The sequence below is a fragment of the Neolamprologus brichardi genome, chromosome 12 (genome assembly GCF_056152115.1).
Source record: "Neolamprologus brichardi isolate AB-2024 chromosome 12, ASM5615211v1, whole genome shotgun sequence".
NCBI lineage: Eukaryota > Metazoa > Chordata > Actinopteri > Cichliformes > Cichlidae > Neolamprologus > Neolamprologus brichardi.
The window spans coordinates 15,425,859-15,439,982 of NC_142115.1; the positions used below are offsets into that span (position 1 = coordinate 15,425,859).

Sequence of the window (14,124 nt, forward strand, 5' to 3'; positions counted from 1 at the left end):
GCTCGGTTTGTGCCTTGGTCACGCTCCCACGTTGTCAGGAAGAGTTCACGATAGTTTATTAAATTAAAGATGCAGCTGACACAATTAGATTTAAGAAACCTTATCTGGTGACTGTTGATGTCCAAGTTTAGTGTCAAAGGTTTTTATTTTGTTTTGTTTTTTTCATTTATCTGAAGCAGGTTCTAAAAATACCCTGAAGAAAACTGAGCTACACGTCTCAGACACTGGCTGTGGACTTGCATGTGTAATTGAGAGTGAAAGTCATTTAAACTTCCAAGCAGATCCAAGAGTGCCTCAATCACATTTAATAGTAAAAGCAGAAGAAAAAAGAGAATTTTACTGAATTCATTTTCTTATGTAGAATATTTTCCTAATCAGATGTTCCGCCTCTGTTTTTATAGTCTTTTTTTGTTTCCTGTACTTGTATCTTATCAAACCCTCCCAGTCGTACTTTAAGTGGTGGCTTTTTCCTGAAAACTTTAGGATTGATTTTGGTCTGATACCACTCATGGAAAACATTGGAACAGGAATCAGCTGATAGGAATGTGGCTTCAGACAGGGCCATTATTTCCATTCTGAGTTGTTGTGTGGCTTTTTTTTTTCTCTCTTCGAATGATATTTTTGGTAGTCACACTGCCCGTCTGGCAGTGCTAATGTCAGTTTCGGCTTATTTTCAAATGTCTTACATTCTGCTCTTGGTTTATTTTTAAAGTCCCAAATCTTGTAAATTCCTCTCATAACACGGAGATGTTGCCCGCTCAAACAGTAGCCAAAGCCAGAGATGACAGTGGTTTAGATAGTGGGAGGATTACTTAAAATAACATTTCAATAATGCATTGTTTAGATTTGTGTCTTGAGCTCATATCAACAGTAGTTTTACTTGCTCAGTGTTGTGGAACATGGACTCATAGAGTGAAGGTCGGGACCCTCAGGGCCTCCCAAGATAAATCCGAGGGGCCATAAGTAGATCAAAGGGTTAGGAAAAGGGGAACAAATATTCCTGTTCACAAAACTGTTTATTTTTCCTGACTTTTTTTCCTTTTTTTTCTTGTGAAAGTACTTAAAGTACTACACTTTCGCATCTACAGCATCCCAAAAAAAACCTCACTTCAAATGAAGCCACCTATGAAGGACAAAAAGAATTAAATCCCTCTTAAGTCATTGTCTGTGATGGTTACCTACAGCAAAAGTTAATAATAATTATTATTATTATATTGTTACAGTCATTTGTTGTTTGCTTCTGGAATGGTGAGTCTGCACACAGAGCACGCATGACCAATGTTACACAGTTTTAAAATACTTTATTTTTCAATGCAACAGATGATGTTATGTAAAATCACACCACAAGGTGCCTTATGACAAGGAAGTAATACATAATGTGGGCAGAAGGTTTTCTGTGCGTGTGGACAATTAAGGGGACGGTGTTGGGCTTATACTGTGGCCACAAGCCAAAGAAAATAAACTAGCAGCACGGCATGTTGCGAATGCTGCTGTGTTTACCTGCAGTTCGTAATACTGTACCTTGTACAAGGACATACCCACAAAAAGATTCTAGACGGCGTGATGTTTGAGGCATCCAGACGTAAGGTTCTGTCACCCATTATTCGTAGCCATGGCACAACTTAACATAGACATGGGCTTTTAAATCCCAGTTTCACTGTTGTGTGCATACCGACTCAAAACAGAAACTTTAAGACTTTAAACCGACACAAAAATGGAGTATTTCTATTCATAGTTCTTTGGTTAAGCTGATATTAAACTGAAAGGTTTTTGTGAAGAAAATGTTCCTACAGTGGAGACAGGCTTGCCAGAATGATCGCTTAGTCGAGTTTGCTACAGATTCAGTGTATCGTCATTACATAACTTACCAGATAATATACTCTACAAAAATTAGTTTATACTGACATTTTTGAAACCACAAGCCACGTGACACTGTGTCCATGTACTGGAATGCATTTCAGTGTTGATGTCAAACACTGTCAGTCTGGAGCAGAGAGCCTTTTTCCAAACAACACGTAGAGGACTCTGGGAGGTTCATCTGTGATGCCACCTAATCTCGGCTGTACGCCAACAAACAAACAACAACAACAACAACAAAAAAAAAAACAGTCACAGTGTTCCCATTCAGACCGAATCATCTGTTTCTCCACAGTCAATCCAGTCATGTCTTTGGAGCTAGCTTCATTCTGCTATGCTTTTCAGGGTTCTGGATTGAACTTTTCTGTAGCTTTTCTTTGCTGTTTGGTCTCAGACTTTGCAGAAATCACAGTAACAGCTGGAAACGCAGTTCGCTTCAGTAGGTTGACATTTCACTCTTCATCTGTCCTGTTCCTGCAACGTGAATCTGAAAACAGATGGATATATTAGCATCCAGCGTTTCCGTGACAAAATCCGTACCTATTGGTAAAATAGCATCGCATGGCATTTTGTTGTTTTAGGCTGTCTCTTAGTAATGAGAACAAAATGTCTAAATATGCCACACCTGGGATTATGTCACTTGCATATTTTTGATTTTCATTTTGTTTGCTTTAAATAGAAGCCTTATCTGTATTGAAAAGTACCTGATATTCGAGACCAGATTACCATCGTGTCGTGAATCGCCTCATATTTTTGACTTGGTGTGCAGCCATGTGTTATGTGACCGTGCAAACTGAGCTTTTCTCTGTGTGTTTCTGTATGACTTGTTGGTTTGTGTTGGTCTCGCCCTGCACACCATTTTAGTTTTGATCAGATAAAGAAGGACTCGGAGACAGCAGCAGCTGTTTGTTGTCTTACAGGTTATTTGTAAGTATCTCGGTGTTTTCGTGTTCATTGATATCATCGCTGCACCTCTTCCCTTTTATTTATTTTTTCTTCCTAATTACAGAAAGTTACTGCATAGTTGCCCTCATCATTCTGTCCTTTGTGAAACTTCTTTTCCCTTAAATAAGACAGGAATTCTGATGCTATCACTTCTGCTGTACATGTCTCCACAGGAAGACATGATCTACCTTCCACTGGAAGCTGCACAGAAATACGAATGCTTACAGGGAAGAAAACAGCTACCATACAGTTTACAATGTGGTTTCATCAGAACTCCTTTCTTACATTATGTACTGCTGGAAAGTGAAATCACTGTTGTCTACTTTGTGTCTTGTGGCTTCAGTGTGCGGTATTTGGATGGTTTAACCCCTTGAGCCTCAGTTGATTATTTGACACTTCTACATTTAAAAAACATCTGCACTGTAGTCGGCAACAGCTGCAAAACCGTAAAGCCAAGATAAGCAGTCTTGCGCTTTATGGATAAGAGACGCGAAGAATTTTGAATGCAATAGGTCTCCCTTTTCCTTATCACCAGTCCAGAGTGAACTTGAGAAACCTTCATGGTTTTTAAGCTTTTTATTTTTTTGGTCTTTATGCATCTTTCCACCTGGAACCTGGTACAGGGGACTCTGGGGTCAAAAGGAGTTAATGGGAAAAAACTCCAAGAATAATAGAGCCAAAGAGCTATACTTAAGTCAGTTATTTTGAATTACAACACCACAGATATGTGTGCAGATATTGTGTAGCCTCCATTAAAGCTAAAGTAGCCTCTGCTCATCATTAGTTAGGAAAAATCCATTCATCATATCTGACGTGTGCGTTTGCCGAATCTGTTCGCAGGATGCGATTCACTGTTAAATGCAAATAGAAAGTCCTTAGTTAGTTGTGCAGTTTATGACTTTCAGTTTCTACTAAATGTAACAATGACAGTTTTGTTATAGACTATTTTGTCTTGTTAAAATATTTTTCAAAGCAGCCAAACCGTAGTAAAGGGACCTCTGGCTAATATGGTGGGTTCTGTGTCGGGCTCGTAGCCGAAAACTAGCTTTACTTTGTTGTCTGGGTCAACTTTGCTAGCGAGAGACAGAGAGAGGCGTTGAAAGGCTGCTCCAACGGAACTTATTGTTTTTGGAGGAAAACACGAACACGGTGTACAGTCGAGTCTTAATAGCTTACTTACAACTGGGCTCGTCAGGCACTCTTCTTGGCTGCAGTGGTTATTATTATATTTACATGCTTCCAGCTCCCGTTTTTGCTCGATGACAGCTTGTACTTTTCCTTTTTCTCCCTCCCTCGCTCACAGACACATAACGTGTAGGGCAGTCCATTCTCCCTGCAGCACGGACTACACTGCCTATGATGCTACATTCTTTAGAGCTATACCTGTAGCATTCTGCCTATTAGCTTAGCACAACAACAACAAAAAGTCCTCTCTCACCCAGGAAACACGCAGAGAGAGAGCGTCACCATGTAACCATGGCAACCGTAATGCTGCCACCTGGAACAACAGAACGTACAGTAGCTGTCAAACAAAACCCAAACAGTCCTGACCCACGACAATATGAAACAGGGAAGTACTGCTGTGTAATCCATTTATTTCAACAAAGTAACTGTATTCTAAATACCACCTTTTTAAACGGTAACTGTAAAGGAATACAGTTACTCATATTTTGTATTTTAAATACGTAACGGCGGTACATGTATTCCGTTACTCCCCAACACTGCCGATTTGCAATCACCAGTTAACCTCACTAATTCCACGTCATCGGACGTATATATATATATATATATATATATATATATGTTGTCAAGTATCCCAGATGCCTCCATTTAAAGATCATGTAGCAGTGTTATTGTTTGTGATATCAGCCAGGGTTAAAAGGGAGTATTGGAGGTTTCCCACAGGTCAATACCACCATGTTTTGTGTTTCCCTGCTCCATGCTTCATGCTCTCGTAGGCCTGAGCTTGCTCTAAGCTATCTAAGTGCATATTATGGAACAGACCCAATTAGCAAAGCGCAGGGAGGGCTTTGCATTACAGGGTTCACGGCACCGAAAAAAAACCCAAGCATTTGTGCATGTTGCTCCCGAAGCACCTTCAAAACCCTAAGTGGCTTCAACACGTTCCACTGCAGTCTGTCAATGTGCAACACCATTTTTAGGCCGTTGTAATGTCACATGACACTTGAGTGAGCACACATTGGCTGCTCAGAGAGGTAAAAAGTAGAGTATGTTGCATTAAACCTCACACTTTGACACACTTAACTACTTAACACAACACAGCCAAAATATGTGTTTACACAGTTTTTAAATTGTCTACAATTACCGCTCACTATATTTTACACTAACAACACGTCCATTAATAAAAATCGGGCGCTCTTGGAGAATACAGCATACATGTGTGGGTAATTATATGTACATTTTTAGCTGGCATAACGATACAGTTTGTTCTAGTAAGACACACTCAGTCACTTATAGTAGGAACCTGAAATGTCAGACGTATATACAAAATGTCCTTTTAGATTTGCTAAACTCTAAGTTGTTAACTTTTATATGTCAGAGATATTTACAAGATCCTGTGGAGCTTCTTGTATGGACTTCAGTAAGTTGGCGTTAGTACTGGAAATGGAATTCGTCATCTATGTTCATCATTGTTGTTCTTTTGAAGGTTCACAAGTTAAAAATATGAACATATATTCAAATATGCACAGCATTGGTGTAAGCACTGCCGGTACTTAACTACTGCCATTAAACTCAGTACAGTCATCTTTTTAGTTGACTTGCTCTACTCCCCATGTTGCCTGCATGCTTGTTTCGTTTAATATGCACTTGAGTTTGCTGATTGTGGATAGTTCCTCTCAGTTTAGTGCAAAGGCTTGTGGGACTGTTAATCTTTAATTTCACATCACTCAGCAGTGTTAGGACTTTGATTGCTGTGTATGTTTGATGTGGTTTCTGATGTTTGCATACCCACTCAGAACATTGTTAAGCTTTAGCTAGGAGACGGGCCGTCGTGACCTAGACTCTTAGTGATTAATGACTTCCACTCGGCGTTCATGTTGAGGGGCAGTTACTATCAAAGCAACACTCCACTACCTCTGCGGAGAATATGGATTTTTAAATGTGACAAAAAATGAAATTATATACAATCAGCTTTCTCTGCTATACTAAATAAGTTCATGTGGCATATCTGTTTACATAAGATCAGGTGTTACATCAGGTGTACTACTTGATTTAAGTGTTGACACTTGTAATATTATCCTAACTTGTGATTAAGTTTACTTATTCCTACAGAAATGAGTTTGAACACTTTTTGAGTTTCCTACATTTTAAGTGTACTATATTTTTAATGTTATGAAATTTGTGTATTCATTTTACTTTTCTTGCATCACTTTATTTCATATTTAACCTGATGCAGTTTTATTAAATCCAATACATTTGAGTCTTTAATAAAGTGGTGTCAAATATATGGCCTGGGGGGCCAGAATCGGCCCACCGAATGCTCCGATCTAGCCCACAGGACACCTTTTTTAAAAATGTGAAGGAAGACATCGATTTTGGACTTTAACTGTATTTTCAGAAGTTTTACAGCTTTTGCTCCTGACATTGTAATTCATACTACAAAAAAGTAAAGGGTGTGTTTATAAACGTTTAAATAACACAATGTTTCAGGGGTTTTTTTACCATCTACAACAGAAATGACTATTTATGTTCTGGTGGGTAAACAGTAAAAAGCTAAATAAATAAGATTTAAAAAATGGGGAAAATATTTGTTTTATTATCACAGAAGAGTCTCGAGAGTGAGCCCCCAGAATCTTTTCTGTTATTTTGCACATTTATTTCTTACACCTTAAATCCAAAGAATCATGCTGACAGATTATTTCTATTGACAACGACAGTATTTATCATGCAAGTTAAAAGTGAAACGTGCTGTTTAAATACACTTGATTTTTTCTTATGCCAAGACATCTTAATGATGCAATGTGTAGTTACATTATTTTACTTGTTCCGCCCAGTTAAGGTCAAAGTGGGCTGCATGTGCCCCACAGTGTAAAATGAGTTCCACATCCCTCCTTTAGTACATCTCTTGAAACTTCATCTGTGTTGCCCAAGCAGCGTGGACTTTTTGAGATGGCAGCACATGGTTGTGTGGCTTTCGTAAACCTCAGGTATATTAGACCTGGACAGCAGAGCTCTACGTTTCTGAATCAGTCTATCCGTCATCTAACAGACGCCGTAATTTCTGCTCCACATACGTAAAGTATTTTAGTCCACAACCTAGTTGGCTGCTGCTCTTTGAAATCAAATGTTCCACTCTCTGTTAACTTAATTTTAATGTTCTCAGTGATGGATAAACTGTGCTAACAAACTCGCTCTGCTTGTAATACACAGCATTGCCTTTCAGATACACGAAGACTCACCTCTCGTATGCATATTAGGGCTAATGTTAAGAGAAACAAGGCAGATAAAAACAAAGACACAGAAAAACTAAACCCTTAACCCTTAGTCATGTAGCAAAAGAAAGAGGGTGAAAGCGCTTCTCTGAGAGTAAGGAGAGATGTTTTGAAGAGAATCCTTGCAGAAGTGGTCTTGTCTTACGCCACAGCATTACGTGACAGAAGCTGATGGTTGGCCTGGATGTTGATGAGGGCATCGCTGATATGCCAGCATGTATTTCTATGAAAACAAAGTAACTATTGATAATCTCTGTTCTGTGAAGTACAGCCTAGTAACCATTCATGTCAGTGGTTGGGCTTTGCTTTTTTTCCGCTCTGGGTTACATCAGCTCCTGACTTAACTAACTTTGTTGTCCCAGGGTGAAAAGGAAACATGCTGCTCTACTGCTCTTTTGTATTCTTTGAAATAGATGGAGAAACTGACAGGGATTACTGTGCGGAGGTCCACAGTCGCTTATGGTGGCGACTGAAGCAACAAATTCGGCAGTGAACAGACTGTATCTAGAACGGCTTGTCATATTCCTTCATTAAAGCGGTCTTTGAGCCTTGGACCTGTCGAAGTCATTCTTGAACGGCTGGTCTCACTTACATTTGTAATCCTGCTGAAAGCAAGCGGTGAGTCTGCTGAGCCTTCCCCTTGGGGTGATTTACTACAGAACACACCAGGCTCCTTTTATGGATGGCTTTTATATGCTGCTAAATGTCTCCTGTTTTGTAGCCCCATTGATTATGTCTGTAAAATTCCACTGAGGGGATGCCATTAAAGGGGAAGAGAAAAATAATTTATAGTGTTCAGGGTAAATATTTAAAATCAGAAGCACGGCCCTTCCATAAAAGTGGATCAGTCATGGGAATTCATATGCGGCATAGAGTTGTGCAACTTACTAAATAAAATGTATCAACATAAAGACATTTTTTTTCACTGTTTGATCCAATTTGAAGTCATATAAATGCACTGTAACCTGAAACACTGCCTTTGTAAAAATAAATGTACATGCAAAACTTAATTCCATTCATGCAAGAGCTCGCAATAAAATTTAGTAATCATAAATATTGGCGACAGCAACTAAACACAGTGATGAGATATTTAACGATCATTGCAGTGCAGGTGTAATTGTAAGTGAGTTACGGCCTTTGTCTTGTCTGCCTTTAAGACGGTACGGCACTGAAAATAACTTTATTTCAGCTGTAAATTCACTAAGAAATATTCTGAATATTCAAGTTTTTTTTAAATTCTTTTGTTAAAATGATAATTGATCAGTTATTTCATAATTCAAATTGTTTAAAAAATGTAATTAAATTATGTGAGAGGTATAATTCTTGCATAAACACTACATAGATGATGCCATAACTTATAATTCCGCCTACAATTTTTATCTGTGAAAGACCTGGTTTCATCTCGGGGTTGTGCATTAGGGTAGTAATGAATTGAATATTGGGCTGTCCGCCTACAGTTAGAGTGTGTTAAGGAGAGCGTTCTCATTGGCTGTCACTCTTGTAAACAGTCTCTCGAGTTTTGAGGGAAGTCTTGTGCATAAGTGATAAAGATTTATCTGCTGCAGGGGTTGTTGGGCTGGGCACACTGAGGCCCACTGACAGGCACACACACTAATGTGTGGAAATGTTCTCAAATGTACCATGCAGTTCCCCGAATCAGACTTTTGCACAACGCCCACTGAGTTTCCAAAGCCTCTTTACACACATTTTTGGCGTTACCAAAGTATTTTTAGTTGACATTTTATAAAATAAAAATGTACAATTATGACACTTTCTAGAAAATACTATTTTAATTAATTCAATAATTGCATTGTTTTTTAATCTCTATGACCTACAAACCTAGTAGCCACACGCGCATACTACCAGGAACTGTGCTGTGCACATCTGTTAGTTATTTTTGCCACACTGACATCAGCTGAGTTGAAAGATTGATTATAGGTAGCGTGGCGCAATAAGCAATACAGGTACAGTCCTCAAAGGTTTATTTAATCATGCATGAAAAACAAATATAAAGTTTCACTTGAATGTTTGAACTCTTACAGTAACACTTTAAGAGCCTAACAGCTGCCAATACTTCTGAAATTGTTTATTATTCTGCACTGTTATTCTCAATATATTTTACTTCTGGACTATAGCACAACGGTGTAGTAGAACATGTCTAAATATGGATTTCTGCTTTTATTACATTTCTTTCATTGTCAAACTGCAAAGAAAAAAATCAAAAAGCATTTTGTTTGTGGTCCTGGGATTATTTTAAATGGCTTTAAACTGGGCGTATCAACCATAATACAAAAAGAAAAAAAGCGAGAAATGATTTTTAATTACAATATTGTAATTAATGTCATGAAACACAGCCTACAGGGGAGTTTGGTAGCAAGTGATGAGTGTTTCAAACATTAAGGTATATTTTTAAAATGTCATATTTCATTAATTATAACACTGTTTTTAATGTAAGTAACTGTCACAGTTCCCAATTGCTAGAGATAAATTTTGCCTTTTCATTCAAATTACTATGATTTTGACTTTCAAATATATATTAATTGAATCTCTGGTTTACCTCACTGTCCTTTAAATGCAACAGAGTACCATAAGTGTCCTCACATAAACTAAACTGGAGTTTTATGAATAAGAGAACCTAATTCTATATTGAGGTGATTGCCCCTGTACATGACAGCATTAAATATTACTAGGTGTTATTGTTCTTTAACTCTGACTTGGAGAGGTGGAATTCTATAAGTATTAGTATATACTTATTACTTAGTATTATATTTAAGTATTATAATATAAGTATTAGTAGTAAACTATATGCCTTTAAGTTCACATATGTGAGCTTTTACCATTGTTTTAAGAAATGACTGCTTTGTGAAATCATAAAAAGATAAATGAACTTACAACGTGGTTTCTGGCTCCGAACAGTCACTGTACTGTGTGCAGCCGTTGGACTGTGGAGGACCGGGGGAAGTCTCTTCACTTCTGCTGCTTGCCTGTGTACTGGCCAGGCTGTCACTACCCTCAGTCCTACTGGTTGAAGTCTTCTGAAAAGGGCTTGCTGTGCCTGACTCAGCTTCCCATAGAAAGCAGGGGCAGCGAGTCCGCAGTTCTTTATAAAAAGAATTGATCCACAGAGTGGACATCCATGGGCAGCCCATCAGGTTCTTGAACGCAGTGCGAAACTCTGGAGTCCTGCAGTAGATGATGGGATTGAGGCCAGAGTTGATATAACCAAGCCAGTTTAATAGTCGAAAGAGTTTTTTATCAGGAACTTCTTTGTTAAAAGAATTAATGATATTGGCGACAAAGAAAGGCAGCCAGCAAACAGTGAAGACCCCCATGATGATGCCCAAAGTCTTGAGGGCCTTGTGCTCTTTGACAAGTATTAGCCGTGACGGCCTGCGTTTGGTACTCTTGCTCCTCGCTGCACTGTTGCAGTTGCTGGACGATGACGGCGTATTGTTGAGCTGGGGGCCAACTTGTGTCTGTGATGTTGGATATTCATTTTGGAAGCGCATCCGACGCTTATCTATTTGCTGGACCTGCCGGGATGCTATTAAATAGACTTTTGCGTAAACAAATATCATTATGAGCAGTGGAATGTAAAAAGATATTATAGAGGATATTATAGCATAGGTCTTGTTGGTCACAAAGTCACAGCAAGCGGGATCTTCATAGCACTCCCTCGCCAAATCATCATTTTCGTCTCTCCATAACAAAGTCATTATTGGTACAAAGGAAATCAGGGCTGACACAACCCACACTATACAAACTATTATTCTGGCACGCCACTTACTGAGCAGAACTTTGTGCCGTAGTGGTCTGGTAATGGCTATATACCGATCCACTGCTATGACACAAAGTGTCTCACAGCTCGCCGTCACACAGAGGACATCAATAGAAGTCCAAAGGTCACATAATGTTTCAGTAAGTTGCCACTTATCTGTCACCACAACAGTGGCCCCAGGAGGCACGACGAGGACCCCCATGATGAGGTCCGCACATGCTAGGGACATAATGAAGATGTTCGTTGTCGTTTGAAGCTGCGGAGTTCGTGCTATTGCAATGATGACCAGCAGGTTTCCCACCACTATGATGAGTATGATGAAGACCAGAATAACGATGATCTCTTTTCCCATGGGTGCATATATGGCGCCTGTCGTGTTCAGTGAGGATGATGTGTTCAAATTGTTCATCTTTGCTTAGTCAGGGAACTTAGTCACAAGAGGTGGAAAGTGTTAGATTTTCACATCAAAGTCAGCACAACTGAGGGACTGTAGGAGCCTCTTGCAAGCATCATACATACGATTTTACAAAAATCTGAGGTAGTTTGTCTCACTGAACAGTGTCTTTTCGGTGCAGTTAGTGATCACATTTCACACCTTGCGAGTCTTGTTTGGCAGTGCTCAGAAGGGAGTAGCAGTGGCTCGTCATCACCTCCGAAGATCTTGTTGTTTCTGGAAGTTTGTGCAGGCAACAAAAACACGTTCCCCAGAGAAAAGATGAATCCAAACTGTCCGCAAAGCCAAAACAATACTGGTTCACACAGTTTCAGCCCTTTCATGAATCCAAGGAAAATGTCAAAATATCAAGTAAAAAAATAAATAAATAAAAAGTTTGGGAGAAGAAAAGCCAGCCTTTTCCATTTAAATACGTCCACTGGAATTAGTTTTGTCGCAGGATCATGCATGAGCCTCAGTGCCACACTTGGACTGTTTGGAGATCAAGCAAACAGTGACGCTGTTACAAGAACCACCAGAGTGCACCAGAGCAGCTGGCCGATCTTTCTTTTGCTCTCTCTCTCTCTCTCTCTCTCTCTCTCTCGCTCTCTCAGTGCAGGTTGCCCAAGATTGTATTGGCTGTAATCACACTCTGGCTGAAGGCAGAGGGGAGGAGTTAAAAAGTGTGCCTGTGTGTCAAAGCCATACAGGGATCTGTACCCTGATAGAGCCACACACATGTGAACAATCACACACGCAGACATAAAAACAGGAGTGACAAATTAAAGGAAAAACCAGCATAGAGCATCTTAAGGTGTTGAGGCCAACCTCATGCAGCTTAAATACTTCTTGGAACCGATTGTCCAAATATCTGAAGCTCTGCTGGAGAGATGCACTCCATTCACATAAAGATATTTCCCCTCATTTGGTATTTTGATGGTAGGTTTTGGAAAGAGCTTTCTAACTTGTTAAATGTTCACTTAGTTTTAGCTTATGCTACTCAGTGAGCCTTGGTGCCCTGTGAATTACGGGATCGTCATGCTAAAAGAGATGACATAACTAACTTGAGGATAGAAGTGTTTCATCACAGGATAAAGAACAACTCTGAACAACTTTTTTGGTTTGTCAATGTAACCTAGACGAGAGTAGGACCAAACTACTCAGAGAGCCACCAGATCCTCTCACTTAGGCGGTCAAAGGTTCAGGTTTTCCTTTTATGTGTCATGCATCTGTATAAGCCGGAGCAACAGAGTACTCCTGTGTGACAGCAGGTAAAATGTGTAACAACACATCAGGTTAATGCTACAAAGTTGTAGGGTTAAAGGTGAACGATGACGAATGGCTCTTTAATGCCACTTTTGTTGTGTTGAATGCAACAGCTATGCTAAGCTAGTTAACACATTAACCATATCTGTCACCTGACTGTGTCAACAACGTAACAGCTGCCGCTGGCTCCTGTTCTGATTGTCACATGCTGGGTTATGTCAAACACACACCTCCGGGCAGTCGAACACCAGCTTTGCACTAAACATCAAAATATATGTAGCTCACAAGTTTAGCCGCTTTCTAATTACGATCGTCCCCTCATTATCTCAGTTTTAACAGTACGGCTCTAATGGGCTCCAAAGATTTATTTGTAATGCAGTTTGTGGTCAGCTTCTCAGACCACAAGGCACGAGAAATTACCAGCTGCAGAGAACAGGAAACAAGTGCCCTCTCTTTGACTCGGAGCAGTAAAGAAAATAATAGATTGCTATCTCGCTGTTGCTCAAGCCGGTGCACTGAAGAAGAACAATCAGGCAAATGCCTTTCATGCGATTCACTTCAGATATCCAGCGCTCTACTGCAGTGTCTTGTCGCCGAGCAGCTCCTTCTTTGGTCTGATTGACGCTTCGGGTGCAACTGTGATTGTTCTCTGATTATTCCTCGCCTTGTGTTTTACTTCTGCTTAATGAGGATAAACAGGAAAGTACTCACATTCAAACTGACACTTTTTTAGCACTTTGGCAATTCCAGAGAGTTTTGATTCATTCATATTTTGCAGTTCCTTCTTCAAAGATGTTAATATTTATTATTTTTCTAACAACAGCTGTATTAAACTGAATGCACACTGAAAAGCTCGTTTTTTAGCTAGCTCACAACAGTTCCCTGTTTTAGTTTATTCTCATTGCTGTAAGCTTGTTTGTCTTTGTATTTTGTGCACATTAAAGAAATGGAGCATAATATTAAAACTGAATTCTATTTCTTAATGACAGAGCCAAGCAAGCTGGTTCCCATCTTTCCAGTCTTCATATTAAACCTGAGCTTGCCAGATCAACTTACCTGGCTACTTTTTTGGTTACCATCATACACTTTTTATCCACTATTAGGCACTGTTTACTGGTTGAACTACTTACATTTTTTTGTGGCATAGATTCAGTGAGGTGCTGGAAACATTCCTCAGACACTTGAAATAGTCAGCAACAGTACTCAGCTAGGGTGTGGCATTTAAACAATGCTCATTTGCTAATAAGGAGTCCAAGGCATGACAAGAACATTATTTTTATATATGGTGAGTCCTGTGTACTTTGTTGTGTAGAATCTGTGTATTGCAGCTCATTACATTTCATATCGAATCTGTTGTCCAGCACACATCCGAGTGTACTTCATAATGTGAT

General features: G+C 39.4%; 1 protein-coding gene across 1 annotated transcript; it reads right to left on the bottom strand.

Annotated features, from left to right (window-relative positions):
- Positions 1–1,281: 1,281 nt before the first annotated feature.
- adrb3a (adrenoceptor beta 3a) lies at positions 1,282–12,029 on the bottom strand. The gene is made up of 2 exons (XM_006784012.2): positions 10,149–12,029; positions 1,282–2,344 (listed from the first exon to the last, which is right to left on the bottom strand). Exons 1-2 carry the CDS (start codon positions 11,441–11,443, stop codon positions 2,317–2,319), a joined length of 1,323 nt encoding a protein of 440 aa, XP_006784075.1. The 5' UTR covers positions 11,444–12,029; the 3' UTR covers positions 1,282–2,316.
- Between the last annotated feature and the right edge of the window lie 2,095 nt (positions 12,030–14,124).